We start from the raw sequence: 26,198 nt of genomic DNA on the forward strand, positions 1-26,198 counted from the left end.
GGGGTAGGTCGCCCCAATGTCTGGGGAAGTGTCTCCCCACACTGGCCAGGCAGCTTGGCTGAGAACATTAGATTGGAGGAGAACAGGACCCCAGTCCTCTGTGATAGCATTACTATGTTAAAACTAAACAGGCCGCCTGGTTCCCCACATATGCATTGGTCTGATCATGGTGCTATGAAGGCCATTAATTCCCATCTGCTCCCATATCATCAGCAGCCAGTGTGGGGAGTCTTGGCCAGTTTCCCCTGGAGCCGGGGGCCAAGGGTAGGAGATGCATGGATGTGTGTGTGTGTGTGTGTGTGTGTGTGTGTGTGCGTGTTCATGTGTGCATGTGTGTGTGTCCGTGTGTGCGTGCGTGTGTGTGTGTGTGCGTGCATTTAATCATTTTATATTTTGAATGTAATGTAGAAAATTAATAATAATCCAAATTATAAACTTCATTTGAAGTAGAAAATAAATAGTGGTTAGGGCTCTGGACTAGGGTGGAGAGTCGTGGGTTCAATTCCAGGTAGTGGGCACTGCTGTTGTATCCTCGAGCAAGGTACTTTTCCTAGATTGCTTCCTTATGTAAAAAAGTGATATAAGGGCATCTGCTAATAAATACAACAACAATAATAATAATAATAATAGTAATAACATAAAACAAGACATATGTTTTCCCTATAAGTATACAATACAATAAAGCTGGAAAGTGTCTCATAAGTCTTTTAGCATGCTAACCTAATAGCCCCCTGTAGAGAGCAAACACCTTTCTTTTTGTTTGTGTAAAATTAGGACTCTCATTTTTTTTCACAGCTTTTTGAATGTGACACAAAAAACTGTTTACATCGCTTAAGTTTTAATATTTCATTTCTGTGCATTTAAATGTTTCAGTTTACTAGTAGGAGCACATGATTCTTAAAAAAAAAACAGCACCGATTCCCAGAACAATTTATATAAAATACTGAAATCACAATAACATATCTCAAAGATAACATACTAATAATTATAATGCAAGGTTGTTTGCAAGCAGCACATTAAGTGTCACTTACAGTTGCATGAAAGAAAATGTCCCATGCATTATATTTTGCTATTCAATTTAAGCTTTGCCAGTTGGTTAACCCAAGCCTTCTTTCAAAGATTGATGTTGTTCTATAAAAACTTGGCCATAAGAAGACACACTTCTTTCAGCATCTACAGAATTGGTAACAACTGACAAGGATCTTTGAGCCTTTTGGGTTAAATTGAGAAGTCATTCTTCAGCTTTAATCCAAAATTCATTCAAAGTTATTCTACTGCCATTTGCTTTTGCATATGGTAGGTATTTGTCCATTTCTGATTTACGGCCAGCATCCAATCCTGGAATAGAATAGAATGGGAGGGTTTCCAAATCCAAACTCCACACTTGTTGTGGGTTGAATGTCCTTACTGCCATCTGAAAGTTATGAGCTGATTGAATAAAATGTGGTTTATTTTTGCATTGATTGTAGTAAATAGTCAGCTTTTCAAAAATGTCATGGAAGTTTTTTACACAGTTAGTTTCTGTCAGTGTCTGTGCCAATGCTCAGTATGTATGTATTCATTTTGCAACATTATTATATGTTTGATAGACTCTCACTTCATTGCTTTTGAACCACTGAATCCGATCCACCAGTCCTTTGCCATGTTGTTGCAATCATGAAGAGTTGTGATTTTAAACTTTACACATCTTTAAGCAATTTCTGGAGGTCCTTTAACACTACAGTGTTTGGTGAAATGTGCAATTCCTTTTCCATGAAGCCTGCAAAAAACAATGTATTTGGAATGATATTCAGCAGCAGAATACCAAGTGCCCCATCATCTTATGAATGACTCAGATGGCAACTTTGTGGGTAAAAAGTACAGCCTTCTTATTGGATTGCTTCAGTCAGATGGTCTTTAAAAAGTAGTTTTCTACTCAAGCAATGTGCAAACATTAATTTAACCAGCTTGTCTGGTTTCTGAAAATTATTTGCCCAGATATTGCTGGCAGGGGCTATAATGTGGGCATTATAAGTGAAATGTACAGAATTTGGCAGTAAGCCTTGAAAATTTTAATTGTATGCCTTGATTTCAGTGTTTTATATAAATTGTTGTGGAAATCAGTGCTGTTTTTGTTTGTTTTATTTTTGTATTGTTTTCTTGACAAATTATGTGTTTCTACTAATAAAGTGATACATTTATTTATAGATTGTAACAAATAATATTGAATAAGAAATAATAGTAATAAAGGGATGCATGACTAAAACAATCTGTAGCTGCTGCTGCTTAATCAATGCGCCAAGGCACATTCATAGAATGCATAATTGAGATCGGAATCGGGAGATTATTGATCGAGAAAGGTAGTCACATAAAACGCAGGTCCCTACTTATGATAACTGGAGAATGTATTTTATGAAAGCTTGGTGCAGGTGGCCATAGATATAAGCAATCTGATGCTTAATTCAGTGCTTAATTTGTAATGTTTTCAAGCATCCATGTGGACTATTTACAAACGGCAAAGGGTAACTACAGATCAATGAAGCCAGTATCTTTTGATATAGCTGTTTGAGTAAATCTCTGCTTGGTCTATGAGTAATGCCAATATCAGTGTTCTCTGGTGTTTTCTTTCAACTTGGACTCAGGCCTTTCAGAACCATTTTCTGTATAGTCTTGAACGGAAGAATCAAGAAACTCCTTTATTTTGTATATGGATTTAATAACAGCAATAGAATCAATGGAAATGTTGCAAGGGGCATTTTAGTTGCTTACTGTGTAGTAAAACAAGATTTAATATTTTGAAGGACTTCCATCAGCTTTAATTACTGCTAACATCCTTCAGGGGAAATTGCCCAGTAGCAACAGCTGGAATAGTTGTCTTTTCAAAGCAATAAAATAAGAACTGAATCGTTTTTTTCAACAATAATAAACGTGAATGCAAATGTATATCTGCAGAAGCTGAAGGCAAGGAGAAAGGATGCAGGAGTTTCTCTCTTCCTCTAGGTCTCCCAGGTTGTAAACATTAAAGACTACACAACTGGAGTGTGGAATGAACCTTAGACTACAGGAACAGTGACCAAATGCCAATATAAGCAAATGGCACAAACCTGAAGAACAGTCATTTTCTGTACAATGACTCTCTAGAAGAGACTGTGAAAAGTTACATCTCTGGTGCTTAATTGAACCCCAGGAAACGTCTGGCACTGCCTAGTCAGGTAAGACATGCAGAAGACTAAAGTGAAGGTTGGCTTAAATGGGGCAGAGCAAGACATTCTAAGCTGGCCTCCCACTAGCTTTGATCCAACCCAGTAGAACATTGAGGAGCATTGCTTATGTAAGTGCCAGGAGACGTGCTTGTTCTTCAAAGACTGAACAACAGGCTGAATTGACCAAGGATTGGAATAAGTCTAGAAACAGGTCAGATACATGAAGGGTCCTAGCAGTCACTGAAGCTAACTAAATGAATATTTTATGGTTATTTTAAATGAATGCATCTCTCCAATTTCCTCTGATTTCTGTTTATATTATTACTCAGTATGCCGCAATATAATTGTTGCTTTAATCTGATATGTACAATTTTATCTATTAGGCAGAGAAAGAAAATAGCAATGCAATGTTGTTTTAATTAGTCTGCACAAGATTTAATCTGGCTGCAAATCTCTTTATTATGATAGCCCCCTTCTTGTTGTTTTTTTTTTAGTTTTTTTCTCAAATGATTTCCATACATTTTCCATTTGTCTATGTTTTCATAATAGCTTGATTCCTTTGCTGCACTGTTTCAGTTTAATGAAGAATAACAATAAATAAATTAAAAAACAGAAACAGAAAAAAACTGCAGTTCAGATGTTTATAAGCAGAAAATTAAGAAAAGACTCAGAGTCAGAAATGTTATGTAAATCATTATCCTGACTAATAATGACAGTCATTTTGTTTATTTGTACTACAGCATTTCTGTCCCCTTTGTATTTATATTAGACTTATACATGAGTGTCTATTCTACATGATGCACAAGGCAAGGCCACCATATGTGTTTGTGTGTGCTCTAGTTTGTGCTTGATAATGTGTCACATATTATGTACTATAAACACAGCTATATCAATTACTGTATAGCTGTGAATTGTGAGGGTATTGTATATAATAATAATAATAATAATAATAATAATAATAATAATATAACCTTTATATGTGTATTGTTTTAATTACCTTAATTACAGCTAATATGTGTTTTTTATTTTTATTTTATGTTTTATCTTGAATTGGTTTGGAACCTTTCTAAATATCTTCTCCATCACATAAACTACTGGAAACGTTGAAAAAGCATATTCAGAAGTGCTGTTATGAGGTGTAAAAAATGCACCATTCCCATTTCAAAACACATACACTTTTATTCATGCATGTTCTGTTTTTGTTACACTTTTTGTAGGTGTGTGTGACAGTTTAAGTTTACAAAGCTTTAACCAACTTTATTGAACAGTAATTTATTTATTATATGTATCAATTATCAACTTTGTTCAGGGTTGATTGAGCATGCTGCCAACAACTGCAATTAGTAAAGGTCCATTAAAACCACGTATTTCAGCAGAGTTTATAGACTCCCTTTACCAGTCCTGTTTGAATTGTTTCATGAGCAGCTGCGTGGAGTGATTTGTAGAACTTGTTACTGAAGCACAATATTGCTGCTGATCACAAAGGGAAGTGCTTTCTTAATAAAAAACATAACCCACTTAAGGCTGAAGAGAAGAGCATTGTTCTGATGTGGGATATTTGTTAAAAATCTAACCCAGGACTCAGTGTTGTCGACGCAGTAATTAATGCTTTTTTTTATTTTTATAGCCTATCTAGAAGTTCTCTGTTCTGCATTAATTAAAATGTTCACATTCCTCCTCTCAGCTGTTTCCAATTGTGCGACAAACAGCATGTTTTTTGATTGTATTCTTTTTTTTTCTTTCCTTGATATTTTAACAGACTCCGATGTAGATGTTCCATGTAGATTCTGGAGTGCAGTGCAAATTAAAGAAGTTAAAAAGTTACATCATGGACTTCATGAATTTACGACATATGGACAATCTATGCATGACATCCCTTACCTTAATGCAGCTCAATATAAAAAGTGCTTTGTTATAAATATATTTATATGAAACGTTTCTTGGTTATAAATACACTACACAAATGTAGCATATTAAATAACTTTTTGTGTTTATATTTATATATATATATATATAAGATATTATTTAAAAAAGTGCTATGTGTGTGTCATGTGTCATTATTATTATCAATAATAATAAATCTGGGAAGTAAAAAAATATTAATTTCTGTTTCTTTGTCTTACAGGAAAACAGCTCTCCAGATGAACATGCAATCTATGTTTGGGATAACTTTATAGCTAAATCTGCTGCGAGGAATATCTTCTTTGTGGCACACAGTTACGGCGGTCAGTCATTCGTGGAACTGGTAAGTTTGTGTTATACATTCAACTCTCTTTGATGTCCTTTTTTTCTTCCTCTTAATAGTGATTTTTGATATTGTGGGAAATGTGGCGAATGATCAAAAATAAATAACATTTAGTTTCTTTGAGAAAATACTGCTTCTGTAAATAATACAGTTCATCCTTATCCTCGGGCAGATTTGACTTCCTCTGGATCAGAAAAAAGAATGTCCTATTAAGCTGTGGTACAGAGCATGCAAAGAATGAGGCCCAAAGAAAAACTTGATATATATGTAGATATATATATATATATATTTATAGAGATATATATGTGAATTGCTTTTCTTTTTCTTTTTAACCACCTTGATTTTGTGGCTGCTTTATCACATAGACAGAGTTCATAGTTTTAGCTGTTATATGTATATATATATATTTATTTATTTTTCATATGAAGCCCCTGCCTGAACTGTCAGTCTGCGCTGAGCATCCTTACTGCAGTGACAGTTCATTCTGCAGGCTGGCGATTCTGCTTTGATGTGCAGTGATTCACATTTAGACTCTGTATGAACCCAAATTATTTAAAGCACTTGTTCCCTTTTTTCTCCTTTTGACGAACGGAATAAATCACGTCATTATTCCACTGATAATTCCCGAAATATCTTCAACCTTTTTTTTTTTTTTTTTAAACTTATAAATTTTTTATCATTTTAAGTGCATGTGTTAAATATTCATGTTGTGTTTTGTCCACAACAAGCTTTGGCGTAGTGTGGTGTTTTGTTTGTGGGCTCCATTTCACGCTGCATGTTTAACACAGACGCGGTGAGTCTTCACTTGCTATCGTTGAGAAGGGCTGATGTGCTGAGCTTGTTAACAAAATTTCAAATAACCTCATCACCAAGAGTAATTAATTTCCTTTTGGCTATTTTGCTCAGATAAATTTAGTTTATATCAGCTGCAAGATTGAAATCCTCATTATTTTGCAGTTAAAATACGATACTCGGATTCTTGTGTTACGTAAAGATCCACAGGGAAATAGAAGAGGACACACACACATTCAATCAAGTACAAACAGAAGCACCAAGAGAAAGGCAAGTGCTCTAGGAAGCTAATTCACCTGCAGGAGGGCACACCTCCATACAGAGACCAGTAAAGTACAAAACCATGTAGGACCTTTATTTATTATAGTTTCGGAAATCAAGTCTTTAAACTGGGAACGCACAGGAAAGTGTGTGCATGTGTGCGCAGGTATCTTGTTGCCTGCGTTACGTACTATGAAGCACACAAGGCACCGTGATCCTGATTTATTGTTTTTCCTCCTCACCATCCGTCTCTGCTGCGATTCCCTGACGTTTTGGTAGGCGGTGGATTCTGCGGGTATGACCAGCCTGACAGTCCCCTCCGCCTGTCACCCGCGTTCCCATCCCCCGTCTCCCATCTCCGTCTCACTCTAGGAATCACTCCACTTTTGTTTTCCCTTCAGTTTAATGCACATAGACGTATCCAAACAAAACTTGACTCCTGACCCTGGGGGCTGTGGAGGTCACATTGCCCTGGGCCTGTGAAATCATCCCAGGCTAAGCTCAACTTTTTTCCCCCCCACCCCCCACACTTATGTCAGCCTCTCACTGGCACAGGAAATAGCCCAGTAAGTAAGAAGTTATAAAGGAGCTTTGTCAAGGGGCAAGATGCTCTCAGTGAGGGAGAGGGTCCCGGTGCAAAAATCTCTGCATGGGCTTGAAATCCTGACTGAGGACTATAATACAGCCACTGGCTCTCCCTCACAGCCTCCATAAAGCAATATAAACGTAACTAAATGGGGAAGTTGTGCTGGGTCACGAAACACCCATCTATCCTCGGCCTGTGTCATTTTTAATCGAGGTTGAGGGGAAGGAGGAAGAATCACCCGCAGTTTCTCCATCGACTCCTCCCCATCACCAAACCCTCTGCCTCTGTTTCTAAGTGGAGGTGCATTCAAAAGAACATCGGTGTTATTATTAATATGATTATAATGATCATTTGAAAAATAGACTTTAAATGGTTTTAATATTGAAAGCATTTACTTAATTAAAGGAAAATGCATCTATTGGGAGGGGACAAAAACATATGGAACAGAATTAACCGTTTCACATTAGGAAAAAAAAAAAAACATCGTTGGGTTAATTATTACTCACCCCCTCCTCTCTCCCCTCTCTATTTAATAAACATTTCTGATCAAGGACTTCAAAAAGCAGTGAGATTAATTATTGTGCTTCTTTTCATTATGTATCCTGTTTGGTAGTTGAACTGTTTTATTGCAATTTTTATTTCTTTAACAAACTTCATAGAGTGTATAGACTAATTATAGTTATATCAAAGAGCAGCTAAAGGCCTTTGAATGAGAGAGTTTGGCTTCAGGGAGGTTGGCTTTATGTCTAAGTGAACGTGTGCCTTTTTTTTTTTTATCTGTATTAGGAAGTTGCAGCTAGGGCAGTAGTGAGGGATTTGCAGAATCTGACAGTGTCTTGTCTCTCATATTAGGACTATGGGGGGTTATAGGGTTCACACTTCTTAATTTAATTTCGCAATGGTGTTGCTCTTTCACAGAATGAGGTGGTGTGCTACAAACCAAGCAATTGCAGACATCTCTTTCAGACTAAACTGTATCGCCACAATTGTACCAAAATAAAAAAAAAGCTTGATGTTGCACTTTCAGATCATTGATATATAATACCAAGGAGTGCGAATGAATGCCCATTGAGGTGGTATATAACCTGGTGTCCTTCCTTGCTTCGTGTTGAAAGAGGAACAGATTTATTGAAGAGGGTGGTGTGCATTATATAAGGAGTTGCATAACACTGCATCTGTCTCCCTATGCTTTGATATAAGAGTGCAACTGACTGAGTGTTTTATATAATGTATGGTCAGAATGTATGTACAGTAAGTGGGCAATGCTTTACAGGCATTCTTCTCACTACATATTGGATGCTCATAAGCTAACAGCTGGTGCGGTCAGAAAAAGATAAAGAAAAAATGGCACTGCTAGCTATGGTAGTAATGGAATATCCTGTATGTTGTAAGGGCATGTATGTATATATTTCTGACTAGATTTCTAGCTGATTCATTATGCCTCAAAGGAAAATTCTGGATTAATCGCATGTCAATAAAATAATTATGAATACACTTACTCGCATTTAATAATTCTATGTGTAGCCAGTAATTAATCTATAATGTATTCATAATACATAATACATACATTTCATAATACAGTTTTTGTTTTTGTTTTTGTTTTGTTTTGGCTGTTTGAATGACGGCAGTTTTGCTGTCCTTTAAGACAGACAGGTCTTGTAGTGTAGTGTGCCCTCACACTGTCGTTGGGGGTAGATCTCATTCGTGGTTGTCTGTGGGCAGCTAATGAGATCAGGCTGCCAGGTTTCATGGTTGTCTTTAACACAATATTCTGTTGTAACTTGTGGTTATATATGCGGTGATATATTTTTATTCTAAAAAGAAAAGGACAAACAAATAATAGTACATATACATTTATTTATGAATACATTTTTTATAGCGTTACACCTGAATTTTTAGGAGTTGAAACTCTTAATGAGCTGTCCTTGAGTTGACGGTAAATAAATAACAACAGTGAGAGGTGGATACATATATGATAGTTTACTGTTACTAAAGAATTGGATAAAGTGATAAATAATTATATATTATTAAAGTCGACTTGTGTTTTCAGTGCTGGGGCTTTCATGGATACTAGGGGCAAAGTTATAGATTTAGCTTAAATCCCTTTAACCAGGAAAAACCCCTGAAGTGGAGCATCTTCTTTACAAGATCACAGCTTCCCCAGTGGGCTGAAAACTGGGTGAAAGAATAAATGAATAACCAGATATCCTGTGGCGAGTAGAACAGTAAGACTCTGGATGAAGAACATTAGATATATAATATAGCTGTCTGCCATAGTATCCCCCTCTGAGTGGCAAAAATTAGGTCAGAACACAACAGTGCACTTACGGAAGGGGGAAAAAAAAATCAATCATACATAGGAGAAAGGATTCTTGACATGGCTGAAAAACTAAATTAACCAAAATAGAGAAAAAAAGATGACAGTAAGCTTATAACTTCTCTCTGCCAACTGTCCGTGCAGACTTTTATTCATATTCACATGAATATGCAGATACTGAGATAGATTATCTTATATTACACTAGTAAGAGAGAGAATGAGAGAAAGCAAGACATTACAGGGGGAATAAAGGTATTTATTTATGAATTTGTTTCTCAATAATAGGCTTGTATTTCAGGGATTTCCTGCAGATCAAGTTGTGAAACAAGTATGAAAAATTAATTCCTTACAGTTCAAATTAGTGAAGGAGGATTTCATTCAAAAGTTTTGGCTCATGGTATTAATGCAGTTAGATCCACGCTCCAGGTTATTAAATACTGGGAAACAGATAAATCATGAACCAATTGCACAAGGCAGATGGTATTCACAGACTATAACATTTTTTCCCCGTAATACTTCAAAGTGGCGACAAGGCGCTGTGTAATGAGTGGAGATCTCTCGTGAAACAGCTCTCTGGGGTTAGGAGCTCTGCAGTGGAGTGGGATTGCTTTAACCTCTCACACTCCTCTTCCTCTGCTCATAGAGACACTTTAACTGGTACACAGACAGCTGTAATAGCAATCGAAAAACAAAAAACAAGCAGAAAAAAAGGCATTTTGTCTCAGGAGTCACGGAATGCAACAGCCGCAGAGAGCTGTCTGCTTCCTTTGTGGAGACATCTTTTAAAGATGTGCTAAGGTAGGCATTGGAGGCATTTGTTTCTGTGTTTATTCTGCATGCCAACTTGTACATCTTGAGTTATGATACTCTTTATAATGCCTTTATCGACTCTGTAATGGAGATGCCCTGACCTGATTTCTCAAGGGTATAGGACTGTAAAGGATCATTTCCTTTCTGCTTGTTTCTTAAATCAAGACACAAATAGGATTCCCCCCCCGTAGATTTTTGTTTTTCCTTCCAGTTCTGAAAACTATCTGATCATTGAAAAGCAAACCTAAGGGTCCAAGTCCCCCCTTCACCTGATGAAGTCTGATCACTAGGTGGTGTTCTGCCTGTCCTGAGTGAAAGGTTGACTGTATTTTTTGCCCCTGAGTCTCCTAGGAGGGATGCAAGTTTTTTTATCAGCCTACAGAATACCAGCCAAGACCACAACTGCGCGCTGCCAGCACTGCAACTGGCAATGTCCCGAAACACATGGCTCTGCGAGAAACATCTTGTTCCATGTGCCAGTTCCCAGTTTTTTGCTGTGAGGCCGCTGGGAACCATAAAAAGTCAGCATTTTTGCATCAGTGTTTCAGTCTTTCATATTGAACTGAAGCTGATAGCAATGGCAGCATATGGACCTTTTATGTACCCCCCCTACATACAGGTGGCAAACAGACGTATGACAAACACCTATTCTGCCACTTGGAACTAGGCTTGCACTCATCTGTAGTTCTCTGGACTGTCCTAACCTATCCCTCCTGCTTACAGCCAATGAAGCTGTACCTTCTGACCCAAGTATAAAACACCCAATGTGTTTCCAGCACCCCTGGTATGATGTTGTATGACACACAGTCTGTAAATATCAAAATACTAGATTTCTTATACAGTGGTCTCCACATTTATTCATACCATTGACAAAAACATGATTTAACATTATTTTCGACTAAATGAAAATATGTACAATTTGAATTCTTACAACACCATATAGAGCAATATCATGTTTTACAACAGCTTTTTTTTTCTTTTAAAAAAAACACACTGATCAAATGTATTCACATTTCCTAAATCAGTATGTTGTGCATCCTCTTTTGACTTTGATGACACTGAGAAGACGTCCTCTGTAGTCTGGCACGTCTCGAGAGACTTTTGATCACTCCTCCTGGCAGAATCTTTACATCTCCCTCAGAGTTCCTAGTTTTCACTTCTGGACTTTTTTGAGTTCAAGCACTGATGAACATGTCTGTAATGCTCAATTGTTGTTTAATCTGATAAAAAAACATGCTCCCAAATGTCATTGACATGCAGTTTGGCAAATTAACCAGATTCATGCTGCAAACTTTGGTACTTTTTGTACCAGTTTTGAGATTTCTTCTGGAGATCTCCACCCGATGCCCTTGGGTTTTCTGACTGCAAGTGGTCAATGTTTCTTGCTGCCTCTTCCTGGCAAGGTAGCAATCTTTCCAGTGGCCCTGAACTTCTTGATGATGCATGCTAAAGTGGAAACTGATAGGATTGTCTTTTTCTAAAAACAAGTATAGCCATCACCCAACATTTGCATGCAATTTTAGGACAGCTCTCTGACTTTGATTATGACAATGAATGCCAGTATAGGATTGCTTCTTTGGACCTTTGGAAACATCTATAAAAGTTCCAGAAGCATCATATTAACAATCAGACTACAGAATGTTGAGGCAGGATTTTGTTTGCAGGACTTTATTCTGAGATACATATAGGTTTGAATAAATGTGATTATTGTGTTTTTTTAATTTGTAAAACATTTAATGGTGCTCTGTGCAGTGTTTTTATTATTAAACAAATAATATTTTCATTTATTTGAGCAATAAATCTTTGTGTTACTATTTTATTTTTCATACTTTTTACTGTTTCATTTTTTCACCTTTACTGCCAGACATTCAAAACAGAAAGCAAAACGTAGTATTTAGTCTTGCGATGATAAACACATTAGGGATCCAAGGGGGAAAGAGGATGATAAATGGAACAGCACAATATCAGAAATTAGTGGAGCTGTATGCAAACCGTCCGATCTTATTTGAAGTGAAACAAAAGGACCACCATGACAAACGTGTCTGCCTCCGAGCACAGCAGGTAATAAATGATCAGCTGGAGGAAGCCTGAGAGATGGTCTCAGCCGTGCAGAATAGGGAAGCCCGATGTGTGCGCCACATTTCAAGGACTTGAAATATTTGCTGTGCCTCCCTATACATCAAGAGATTCATTAGCACTGATGCAGGTAAAGCATGTATGTATATAGACACACACTCAGTATATTTATCCAACACTGAAATGTATAATTGTCCATTCTTCTTAGATACTTTCCTTTTGTACCACCACTGCTGTATTTTGTGTCTGAAGGCAAATTGCATTGCTGCCCTGAATTCTCTAATGTATCAGGGACACTACTTTTGGACAAAAGCTTGTCTTACAGCCATACAGAGGTTTTACTTGGTTCCTTAGAGGCAATGTTTCTGCACAACTGGTGTGTTGACCCATGTTACTGTGAACAGTTGTTGGTGGTGTTGTTGTTGTTGCTGTTTTAAATTCAAAAGTGCTTGAGTGCTCTGACAGATCCATCTCAGCAATTGTGTGTGCCATGCCTGAGAATTGTTCTTCAAGGACTTCTTGAGAAAATTATAAATGTTATGTTTTGCCACTCAACCTTCACATTTTGTATTCCATGCCTGTTTAACCTGCTAATGGTATATTGCCAAGTTTAATGATGAGCCTGTTTACCAATACAATTCATTATAAAGAAGAATTATTCTATTAATATGTATTTGGGGAAAGAAAATGGTTTTAAAGTAACTCAGAATAAACGTTTATTAACGCAATGGAATGCCTTTGTATTTGTTCGCTAGTAAGTGTTACCTACCTAGTATTTATTTAGTAGTATGGAACACGACAGCGGTGCTTAAGAGGATATTGGAAAAAAATACCATTGCAAATTCCCAGGGTCCTTCAGTAAGGCACAAGTCTTGTTTTCAACCATTTACTTGATATGACGTATTGTGGTTTGCGCACCAGCTTTTCTTGATAAAGTGACTGATCCGGGGTGTCTGTTTTGTTGAATGCAGCAATGTCCTTTTCTGTTGTCTTTCTTTGAAGAACTACACATTGCATTTTCTGCTGGGCTTAAAAGCTGGGAAAGTGTCTGCTGGAATCCCCTGTTCTAGCACTTGTTGACTGCTTACTGTGCAAACAGCTGTGGGGAAATGCGAAAGTTCTGCCAGCAGAAAAAATAAAAAAACACTACAGTAGTTCAAAAGACAAATCACTGAGCAGAGATATTGATAAATGCATACAATTCATCTTGAAAAAGGCTTTGAGAAACATTCAGCATCGTCAGTCGCTCTGTGACACTGTGAAGTTGTTTTTTGTGTTTTGGTTTATGTCATATGAATCCACATTGATTTGACTTCAATAACTTGTGGAGTGTGGTCCATAATACTAGTTATGTTGTGCAGAGCTCTTGGAACTCACATCCTTAGGGGCTGCAGGCTGCAGATTTGTCTTCAGATTAAAGCATTCATCATGACACATGGAGAAGCTTCTTATATGTAAAATTCTTACTGAGAACTACACACAGAAAAATATGAACTATGTTTTCAGGAAAATAAATGCTGTTTACCATTATTATTGCTTTTATTGTATTTTGTATTATTGTCATTTTACCATGGCGTATGGTCGAGGACTCAGGCTTGAATCCTAATCTGAAAGTTTATGTTGTATCAGAAATCAGTAGAGTCTCCTCTCTGAGTAAACGTAATGTGTATTCAGTAAAAGATACAAGGAAAATAGGTTTTCTGTTAGCTTGATGAAACTGGAACTAGCACAGTCACTTAAATGATTGCTTGATATGTACTCATGTGTGTTAGTAGGAGTTAGAATATTTGTGATTTTTCTGTCCCATTCTATTATTGTAGTGACTTTTAAAACATACATGTATAACTTTCATCACAATCATGGCTACTGTAAATACCTCAGAGGGTGCTTTGGTGTTTCAGGATCTGATGTTTCAACACTAACCTGATAGCAAAAATGACATCTAAACAGCATGGGATTTGTCTTCCCCGCAGCAGCTACATTCAGTAGTAGTGTGACCGTACGGCTCCAAGTTTACTGGGACACTTTGAGATGGAAAAGGATTTTAAAGTAGCCTTTAAACGAAAAGACATTAACACCGTTGCCGAATTGACAAATACCCACATCAATTAATGACTCATAATGCATTCATAATGGTCTTCTTATTTGTTTTTCATAATTAATATGATATTCACTGTTTATCTCTCGTTTAATAAATTACAATAATAATCACTAGATGTAGTATTGATAATTATGCCCGATGTACCCTCTGCACTATATTTTGTATTTGTTTTTAGTTCACATTATCCAAACTGTATATTGCAGTACATTGCATTTTGCATTTATTGTAATCTATTGTATTATGTACATCTTTTAAGAAGTGTATTTTGTGACATGAAGGCGAAGTCTCTCTTAATCAAATCTGTAGCATGTACCAATACCAAACAGTGTTATATTTTGGCTGAGCTTGGAAATTAAGCACCAATGTGTAACGCTTGTAACATTGTTAATGTCTTACTGTAGTAGTAGTAGTAATGATAATATGGGAAAAATCATGCAATTTCTCATTGTTTGTCTTCAGTCACCTAACTAATCATTTGATGATACTTTTGTAATAAGAGAAAAGCTGTTCTTATTTAATTAAAATGACACATCAGTTAACCCAGTTCTATTGTGTTCATAATCCGATGATTGCTTTTGATGAGAATAAAAATACATAAATACTGTAAATAAATTATTTCCACTGTTGGCAGGTGCTTCAGGTTTTTCTATTTATGGCATAGCCAACCCAAGTCATCATTTAGGAAAATAAATACATAAAAGTGCCCCATCTGCTTCCCGTTATTAGCTACAATGAACAATTTATTTATTTAAAAGTTGTATATGAAACAAGCTGGGATGTATGAGATGACAATGATTGACCAGTAATTAGAAGACAATTCCTTTTAGAAAGCATGAGACTATGGACATCCGAAAGCAATTGTATGATTTAAGAACTGAAACACTTTCAATTGCTATGTGTAGCTTCAGATGAAGACTTAAAGGAAAATAAATCTTAATGGCTGGACAGACTGACAGACCTAATATATATTTGCTCTATTTATGACAGACATGTAAAACAGTAGGCATTTAGAAAGATAAATAAAGGCTACTTTAAAATCTCATCCCCTTCTCAAACAGCCATACAGTCACACTACTACTAAATGGATCTGCTGTTGAAGACAAATCTCGTAGTCTTTTCTGTTATCTGGAAAGTGTTACAATTTCACATCTTGAAGAGCTCCGCTTTGGGGTATTTACAGCAGCCAATGATTGTGATTAAAGTTATACTTTACATTTTGTAAAGTTACTTAAATGATAGAGTGGAACAGAAGAATCACATACACTTTTAGTTATACACTCATACTAACACATGGGTCTATATAAACCACTCATTTTAGTGACTAGTTACCCTTTAAGCCACTGTACTGGTCTGTCAATTTCTGCACACTGCATTTTACACTCTTATCACCTGTTGCATTCAAAATGAGAAACACTCACATTGGGCGTCCTTCTCTTGGTTAAATGCTGCATGTAAACTGTACATGTATGCGTAGACCTATTTACAACAAAACATAAATAAAAAGACACAGTTGGGTGTGACAAAACGTAAGATGGGAAATAATAAAGTAGCTGTAAGACATGAAAGAAAAATTATGCACTTAATTTGCTTCACAACGGAAACAGGAAACAACAAACAGGAAAACAGCACCTTATAATAAACTGGCATCCAACATTTCTTCTTGAGCATTTTGTTCCAGCTGTGGATAGGTGCAATCCTTTTGATTATTATTTGAAAATAGCAAGATGAAAGATAGATACATAAATAGGGAAAGATTTGCATATAGGTCTACTAATATGTGCACCAATTACGAGCTTAGTTGTTAGTGTTAATAAGAAGGCAGGAAATATAGCTTTTTTGTTTTAAGATGATTGTTTTAAAATAAAATGGCAGCATTTCATGGAAACGTCATGAAATAAAAAAAAACATTACATTGTCACAAAAACAGTACATTGTCGCTGCGCACTTCAAGTCCAATAAATAATCCAGCTTTATTGGATTGTTTCAAGAAGTGCTCCGAGGAGAAGGGGGGGACGCCCAGTCTCTGAAGTGGCTTCTTATTTAGATTGTCTTTGTTCCCCCAGCGCTGTGTTTTAAAGGTAATGATGTCTAGTAAGCAATCTACATTAATCAGGTTTCTAATCCTGTTGTCAAATTACAGAAAGTGAAAATAGACTTCCACAGGGCTTTCGGGAGTGTTACAGTATTGTTTTTTTTTTAGGTTTTTTTTTTTTGTGAACGTGTTGCCATGGTGACGTAATTGAAAATCATTATGTCTCAAACAAGTATTGTTGAAGTGACTATTCATAATTCTTCTCTTTTGATTTCTTCTCCTTCGTCATCTTCTTCGCCATCTTCTTCCTTCTTGTAAATACAAAAATCCTGCCTGATTGGTAAGGATTGGATTGATTTATTTTATTATTTGTTTGTGTATGTATTTGTTTATTTATTTGTTTGTTTGTTTGTTTATTATTCAGCCTGGTGTAGAAACTAACCTAGTTTAAGAGTTCACTTGAATCTTAAGGGATTCATCATTACATATTTACTGGCTGCGGCTGATATAGCTGTAAGGTTTTATCAGATCCCATTGATGTACTGCGCATGTTCACTCCTAGGGTTACAGGACGTGCTTCTATTTGCATAAGGCCCTGGGCAAGGTTCTTTGCAGCATTGATTGGTCTGTCCAAGGGAGCCTGATGTGCTCTTGCATTGATCACTTTGTTTTTCCCGAAGACAGTGCTACACAGAGTTCAACTCCAACATTTCAGGGGAAGTGAAAACTTTACCACAGATATCTTAATAATGTTTCGGTTCTTGACACCAGTGCAAACCTGGTGTACTGCAGCAGCAGCAACAGCATCAGAGCGTCTCTCTCCACTACGCGCTACAGCTCAGCTCCTCCTGGGGTGCGCCGGGCCGAGGCAGACAGCGCTGCGCAGATGTTTTCTCTTCACCTGATCTCACGATACCTGGGTCTTGGAGAATTATCTGGCTCCCAGCTAAAATCGAAGATATTCCCCTCTCTGAAAGCACATAAGTTGCAGACGAAATCTAAAAAGGCTTTTCTTTCTGCCTCACTCTCTCTGTCTGTCTCTCTTTTTTTTATTCTCCTCCTGCCTTCCCCTGTCTGATTAACACTTCTTGCCTCGCAGCTGTGGGCCTGCTCTCTGTACGATTGGACCCTCGCAGGCTGGTGATGGCTTGATTTAAACAAAGCAGGAACAACAGAGCTGGTTTGTGAAGCAAGCTGCTCGTACCTTTAGTGAGGTCTCTGAGGTGAACCTGTGCCTGCTAATTTGGGGTGGAGATGAGCGCTGAGGTTGGTCTGTTCTGCTGGAATAGCAAAACCGCACCACGGTACCCTTTATACCTTGCCGCCCCAGGCAGTTTCTGTTGTTAGACTGATGTAATAAGCAATACAGCCTTACAAGACGTATTGCAGTCCCCCCACCCCACACACACACTCAGCTTATTTAGTCAGAGTCCAGGACATTTCTGAGTTTTAAGAAAGGATTAATCTGCAGTGTTAGATTATGGCAGTGGTCATTTGGTGTACTTAATTATGTAATACACATACAGTAAATACATAGGTTTCCTATAAATAAGCTGCAAAGATACTGTTGGTAGTTTTAGTGACAATATCTGTCAGAAAACCATGCCGAACAGCAGGCCTGTTTCACAGCTAATGAAGATTAGAATCTAGTGAACTGTTAAAAATATTTCTAATGCTCAAGATTTCATAATATTTCCTTTTGGGAATGTAACTAATTAAATAAATGTATCATAGCATATTTTAAAAATAAATTGAAGTCAATTGGGGTTGCCAATTCTTTCAGGCATTGTTCAGCACACACACACACACACACACGCACACACACACACACGCACACAAAGGAAAAAATGTAAAAAGAAAAGAAAAGCTTTTCCAAGGAAGTGAATTAAATATTCCATAGTAGGCAAAAATGGCCGAGGAGTCTGCACAGTCGGAGCGCTCTGTTTTTCAGTAGCTGGGCAAATGTCACTGAACTCTGAGAACTCTAGGTGACTTAAGTTCAGATTACCCATTGTTTTCTATTTCTGTGCTTTTAAAGTTTAGCGAATGTGGAATGGAGCTTTCATGATGTTTGTGGACAGTAATCCTTCCAAGTAGAAACTGCCAGGCTGATTATGTTTTTGGTATAATATATAAATAGATATATAGATAATAAATGTTTGTGTGTGTTTTTGTAGGTCAGGCATGAGTATTCCTGTTTAGATGTACACTATATTAAAGATACATTAATAAGCCTGTATTTTGATTAAATTGATTAACTGCTTGGCACTATTACACACATTTAGAGTTATCTGTAAAAGCTTGAAATCCTAAAAACCCTGAAAGTTGAACTGTTTTATGTGCTGTTTTAAAATTGTATGTGGTGTGAAAAGTTGTGGAGTTCGCAAATATATATATAAATCTGACATAGCAGTACTGAACCTGTGTAATAGCCTGGTTTAAAGAATGAGGTGAATTCTAGAAGGCAGCTCAAAATGTAAGTGTATTTAAACAGAATCTAGTTGTTTGCAATTCAACAATATTTCAAAGAGAGGTGAGAGGATAAAGAGCAGTAACACAGTGCAAAATCAAATGGTCTTAATTGATCCCAGCAACTCTCAATGAGATCCAGTGCAACATGTTGCAAGAAGAATTAAGCGCTGCAGCCTTGTCTTTCAAAGAGAGCTGTTACATTTATTAATTTTTGGTTCTGATTGAATCTGTGCGCTCACGCTGGGCCAGGCCACCTCAGTTTAGTCATTCTGGCCATGCCTTCTGCGTTATGTATTCAGCGGTTTCTATTAGACGTCTTCACAGTGAGTGATTCTTCTGGACTTTCTGACATCCGCTTTCATGCATGGGCTGTTATTCTGAGCTGATTTTTTTTCCTGAGCTGCCTGGAACATTAAAAACATCTTGGCCGTGTCAGAATTTTTTTAATACTTGCCCCCCTTCCATCACCCTCTACCCCCCCCCACCACACACACATACTCATACACTCATACATACCTCCATTTCCCTGATGGCAGATCCCCAGTGAGTAAAACCTCTTCAGACTCTCTCACTCTCAAAGATTTATTTGATTTCATTTTATTTCTGTGAATTAAAACACTAGGGGGCACTGCTTGTCCTTTGTTACCACTTTTTTCTTATGACAGGAAGGGAAACGGAAAAAAATGGCGAAGACTCTGATGTCTGATTTCTGTAAATCTGCATTCATTAATAATGCAATTCCTATTAACACACTCCTGGGCCATTTAAGCTGCTTGCTATTTTGTTTCTGGGCCTAAGTCAACAGTCAGTGTTTGTTAATGAACGGGAACCGTTTGCAGGGATTCACCTAAGTTCACATCTTATATTTAAAGCCCCTCAGTGGTAACAATGACAATTTTTTCCCCTTTTTTCTCCCTCTGTCTCTGTTGGCAGGGTTGAGGACACAAATTTGGTCCTGTGACAATGGTTAGATCCCTTGCCAGCTGTGTTGTTAGCTGGTAAATATGATGTGCTGGTTCAGAGAGCCAGTATGGCACAGCCAATACAGGGTTACTGTAATTACTTTGAACTCAGGTCAGAGTAAGAGAGATGAACGCCGAGAATGGGAAGAAACAGGAAGACCGAAAAGAAAAAGGGAAAAAAATATTAATTAATTAATTCATTCATTCATTTTGTAAGAAGCTGTATCTTAATTGTGTTCTCTAGGTCACATCATAATCATTACATTTTTTTCTGGCACGTTTTTCTTGTTTTTGTAAGTCTTATTGCTATGAATTCAATTCAGTGCATAGTTATATACATATATGTATGTGAGGGTGTGTATAACAATTACAAATCCAGTTTAGTCCAATTTTATTTAAATAACAAAATTTGCAAGTTTTGAAGCTTTGACATTATTTGAAATTATTGATTGTTCCTTTGCGATTGTAATTTTGAGAATATTTCTCTTGACATTTTAGATTTTCTTAATTGGCACGTCTGAATGCGGCACTAAATAAACTGCATTTATGGCATTGTGTGGAAGTGTCAAACATGCCAGGGAACAAAGGGAACGGCTAAAATCGGCATCACATTAAACACACTGTTGTACCAGTAGCGATGGTACAAAAAAAAAATGACAAGATAATCATTGCATTCAGCTTACCTTTATAACTGCATAAATGTCTTTTATGATTATAAACTAATAAATAAAATATTTTATTTTCAAATGTCCCTGGATTAAGCTTGTAATTACCACACTCCCATTCGACATAATGAGGCTTGACAGTTATTTAATAGTTAAAAAGGTAATTTTAACTTTATACTACTTTTTTGTGTGGAGGGGGGTTTATTCTGTAGTTCTTTCGGGAACTGCTTTCATCTCACATTGATTGAGTGATTGTCTGGCATATTCTAACATATCATTGTGTTTAAAGAAAAATAAATAAATATATATATATATATATATATATATATATATATATATATATATATATATATATATATATATATATATATATATATACAAGCACACATATATAAGCTACCTGTGTTTTATAATTATTTTTTGCAGAACAATCTACTGTATCATAATAAACAATTGGATATTTTGCTGAAAAGATTGTTAATTAATGCAATCCCATGTTTTAAGTACTGTTTCCTTACATTCGGTATTTGATGAAACTCATTAGTGCATAATAACATAATCAAACATTTTAATTTTACTTTTAAAGCAGGATCCGAACACACTTTGTAGCCTGCTTAAAGTGTGAGGTTTACATATTAGTGTTTCACTAATTGAAATTCAGCATTAAAAGACATGTTTTATTCATGTAATTAATTAAGAAAGTCGCTTTACAGTTGCGTTCATGTGTATGTGTGTGCTATTATTTAATTTGTCAACTCAGAATTTTGTAGATCTTAATTTTCTCCATCAAATTGTAAAGTTGCCACACTTGAGGAAAATGAAGCTGAGACCATTGTTCCTAGCCTGAGTGTCTGTACAGCTATGGAGAAATCTTGACATTTTGTAATTACTGTGCACTTGTTCATGCAAAGTGTTTGCGTGATTCAATTTATTTCTAAGATGAAAATTTTGCAAGGTGTATGTTTTATTTATTGATTAGTTAGTTAGTTAACTATGTACCTTTCAAAGTAAAGCCCTGATGCAACTGGACGTTAAATCCAATACCTTTTTTTTTTTTTTCAATGTATAATTTTTATAAGTATGTGCAATGATTTACAAAATATTATTGTATTTCTCTGTCCCTGTACTGTAGTCTCTGAAGCACTTTTACTATAGTATTTTCCAAATCTAATATGTATAAATATATTATCATTGTTACTAGTAGTATAACTTTTAAGCCTGCACTTTCCTGTAACTGTGTTCTTGTTAAGGTATTCTATGAGACATGAAACTACCTAAAGACACGTAGTACATTTTTATGAGACAAAAATACATTTAAAAGTTATTTCATCCAGATTAACAGAATACAGCTGCCTCTGATATGATAAAAAAAATATAAAACACATTTTCAGAATATTTCATTAATTATATAATGTATCCTACCTCTATTTCATTTTTTTTTCCCTTAAAGCAGGTCAGCATTGAAACATGAGAACATTATTCTTGTTTAATTAAAAAGAAAATGATTACTGTAGCTCAAGTTAAGTTCGTCATCACATTACATTTTTTGGTTATATTGAAATTATCAAAACTGAGGGCTGTTTTATGAATAGGTATGAAATCAGGAAATAATCTGTACAAAAAAAAGTTAGGCAAGCAGTAATTGTTTGATTTTTAATATTTTGCATTCTCCATCTCTCTTTATCATAGTAATTAATCTACCTCTTGGGCTTGATAGAACATCACCTGTCCCTGTATTAGCCAGTGAGAAAATGCCATTCTAATCAATAAAGAAGTGGTAGCATGTGTTATATTTAGCATGTAATAATTTGAAACTTTTATTTTGTGGGACAGACCGTCTTCAAGCTATCTGATGCCTGTGCTGTTGTAATGGATTTTTCCTCCTCCTGGTAAAATGTAGCTGTTGGCTATGAAAAGTTAATTTCAGATTCTGATATATTTTCATTAATTTCGGAGCCTTTTACTGAGTAGTGCAGAAAAGAAAATCAAGAGCGTCTCTGTGTCGGCGCGGCAGCTGATCACTCCTTACCTCATGGCAGGAGAGAGCGCCAGTGCTAATGTAAAGAGGACCCTGTCTCTGATAAGTGGCAGAAAGGGTTTTTAATAAAAGTTTTGTCCCGAAGCTTCACAAGCGTGCTGAAACTTGAAACAAAACTTCCCTTGAGAATCCATTTCAACACCTCCAAAGGCAAACTGGCAGCACTGCCCGCTCTGTGAGGATTTTATTTATTTTTTTAATTCACTGCTGATAAGCCCTGTGCAATTTTAAATTTGCACCTGAACAATTGCATTTGTCCGAGTCCAGTTTTCGAGGCTCCTCGCAGTGCGGTCAGGTGGAGAAACTGTTTTACTGTTGTTGTCCCCTGGTGTACTGGCCCATTTGAGTCAGGCTTATTTTAAATTTAAGATATAAAGGAACAGAAAACAATCCGTTTGGGTCAAACTGCCAGAAACTGCATAGAGCCATGTGTTTGCTAATACAATTAATGATGCAGTCAAATGAGATGAATGAAAAAAATTCTAAGATTTATTTTTATTGCACCTCTTTGAAAGATGACATCTAAAGTGTGTTTGTGGGTGTCTTGTGAGCTCTTATTTGCTCTCTGTCTCCCTGTCTCTTATGGAACACATACATTAAAGCCGTGGTCACTTAAGTAAAGTAAAAAAAACTGCCCTTGACCCTTTCCTGGGACAGATCAATATTAGCTGTGTTGAATGAAAAGACAAGCCCCCAACAGGCTGCGTTTTCTAAGTGTAATTGAAAACTAAAGGTGTCAAGAAAATGTCTCAGTTTTAATGCTCATGTTTCCTAAATTCACAATTTGCTAGCACAAATTACTGAATTTTATACTGAAAAGACAGAGGTGTGAACCTTTTTTTGTCTACGCCTTTATTATTTTAAATACCTCTGTTTAATATTTGTAACATAAAATGTTAAGCTGAAAAAAGTGTCTGAACTAGACCTCTCTTTGTGTTTGGCTTTCTTCTATTTAATTCCTGCATGTAAGTGACTCAAAAAGATTTCCAGATACAACAGGCAAAGGTTCACGGTGTACCAGCAGTGACACTAGTGTGAGTTATAGCTCTGGAGGTCTTTTACGAAGACAACATGAGTAGTTTCCTACACTTTTCCAGCCGTGAGTCAATGATCCAAAACTGTGTTAAAATAGGACCATCCCATGTGTGCACTTAAAGGGTGTCAGTTTAACCTGCTCTGAAACACTTATGGCTATTATTATATCTTATAAATCATTAAGAAAGTTTAATTATACTAAAATTTCATAGAGGAAATGTGTGAGATGACACAGGGGAAGGAAAATTTAATGGGCCAGCAAGTCCCAGCACTGAAAAAAAAAAATATTGAGGTTAGGTTTCTATTTTACAGCACTGCCAAAGGGCTGCGAGACAACTGCAAACTGTACCTTGTCAATATTCACCATTTTTTAAAATAGCTTTTAATTTAATTTTTAAGACCACGTCTAATAATATAACAGTCAATTTGAAAGTAATGAAGATGTTATCATTGCACCTTGTATCTGTTTTATTAAGTAAAGTATCCTCTAATTAACACAATACTTTAATTAGCAGAGATACTGTAATTTCACTTTATTGAGGAATGACTCCTAATTAGAAATGAGTTGTATGGGTTTACTGTAGTGTGTACCTGATATCTGCATACATATCTTTATTATAACTTTTTCTGAATAAGTCATCTAACTTTAACTTCTGCTCATTTCATGTTCTTAAATAAGTGTACACATTATTTAATTGTCATAATTTTATGTTTAAAAACTGAGAGTTATTCTACCTTGTTTCCAGTCAAGTAATATTAATATACCACATATTTATTGTATTTAAATCCTAACCATAAGTGTTTCAGAGCATGCTATGATCTTTGTAACAAAGAAAATGTAATACTTAATAAGGTATTATTTTGTACCATACAACCCAGCTGCAAAACATCAACATTTACTGTGCCATTGATACTTAATTATGGTAAAAAATATTAGACCCTTGGAAGAAATTAATTTCTATAAATCTGTCAATTGTTGTAATGGATCTGTACATTTATTTTACAGTACACCTTCTCAAAGCACCTTAAAATGACTGATGTTAACATAGGGCAGAGCACAGTTAGAATATAAGACATGCTAGTTTAATGAAAAGTATTATCAAAATCAACTAGTCTTGAGCAATAAATTATTGGAAAATGGATAAACAACCTAATGGAAAGGACTTTACAGTTAAATCAATGCCAGGATGTTTACAAATGTATGAAGCTAAAACATTTTACCTAATGTTATAAGGCACAAATATACACGCTTGCTAGTCACCTTAGGGAAAGAAGGCAGCTATGAGAGAAATATGCAGATATTTAAATCTACATTTTAATTTACCTTACTCCAACATTATGGGTAAAACTGCCTCTGCTGAATGTTGTAATTACTTAAAATATATTAATATGGTCCTTGCATGCCATTCCCACAATTAATGAATGCATTAATTAATTATCAAATAAATACATACATACAAAGGTTATAAGAAAGTAGACAAATTAAGAGGAAGGCAGGAAGCACAGATTTAGTCTGTAACTAGTTGCCTTTCTACCACACTGAGGTTGTAATACAGCTGAGCAAGTGTGATAGTAGCGTGGTGGGGCAGACAGGACTTGGGGGGATCTCAGTGTAGGGGCAGCAGATCTGAGAGGGTATCAGAACAATGTCACAGAGGACCCAGTAGGCCAGGAGAATTAAGTCTTGTGAAAAAATGTATATCCTACATTCGCACATGCCAATATTTCTCATTGTCCATGTTGGATTGTGTAGATAAATAGCGTACTGTGCTGCAGACACATCAATGTAATAGGCATGTACCAGCATGTTTGCACATGACTTCATCCTTCCTTATCGAGAGCCAGAATCAGATTTGTATAATTTGATCGTGGTGTCACACTGTTATTGTTTTACTGTGTGTCGGGTTGTAATTTAATTATTTATATGTGTCACTTAAATCTTTCAGGCTGCTTATCTCATAGTTAATAAATTCAAATGATTATTTTTTGATTTTAGAACATTGTGTTTCTTATTCCTCTTTTAAAGGAGACATGGGAAGCTTTACATGATGTTAAAGTTTTATGAATATTGCCCAAAGTGTCTGTCACCAGAGAAAAACAGATAGCCTGATAGGCACTGGCACGAATCTCAATGTTAACTTCACCTCGAGATCCACCCACACATAGCACACCATTTAACACCTTTGAAATTCAAACAAGATTACATTATTTCGCATCTCTCTCTCTCTCTCTCTCTAATTTCTCTCCCTATTTGTACTCCCTGCACTAGAATGTAATTTAAAAACCGAAATGCTCCTTAAATAAATAAATAAATAAATAAACCATATTCTGCAAAAGAAAATAAAAGTCTATGGCATGAGCTCGGCTTGCTGGACGTGCGTAGTGCCGTATTTATTTTTCTTCTGTGCACAGACGCGGGCAGATCCGCACATCGCGCACCGCTTCCTGGTATTCTGCTGCCGAGCACGCCGCTCCTTATCCTATGCTTTTTGTTTCCAATAGGTGTCAACTGTTTTCTGCTGTGTCAGTAAATATTTATTAAACTTCCTTTTCCTACTGGCCCCGCTGACGTTATTGTAGAAAGTTACCCTCCTCTCTGATTTCCGGTGTGTCAATCACCAAGT

General features: G+C 36.2%; 1 protein-coding gene across 1 annotated transcript in view; it reads left to right on the plus strand.

The window, feature by feature from the left end:
• Positions 1 to 26,198, plus strand: part of arb2a (ARB2 cotranscriptional regulator A) — a 207,967-nt gene that overhangs the window by 107,798 nt on the left and 73,971 nt on the right. Inside the window, exon 8 of the mRNA XM_066711846.1 lies at positions 5,308 to 5,427. Within this exon, the coding sequence (XP_066567943.1) occupies positions 5,308 to 5,427 (120 nt within the window). The remainder of the gene's footprint in view (positions 1 to 5,307; positions 5,428 to 26,198) is intronic.

This window comes from Amia ocellicauda, chromosome 8 (genome assembly GCF_036373705.1).
Source record: "Amia ocellicauda isolate fAmiCal2 chromosome 8, fAmiCal2.hap1, whole genome shotgun sequence".
In the NCBI taxonomy this organism is placed as follows: domain Eukaryota; kingdom Metazoa; phylum Chordata; class Actinopteri; order Amiiformes; family Amiidae; genus Amia; species Amia ocellicauda.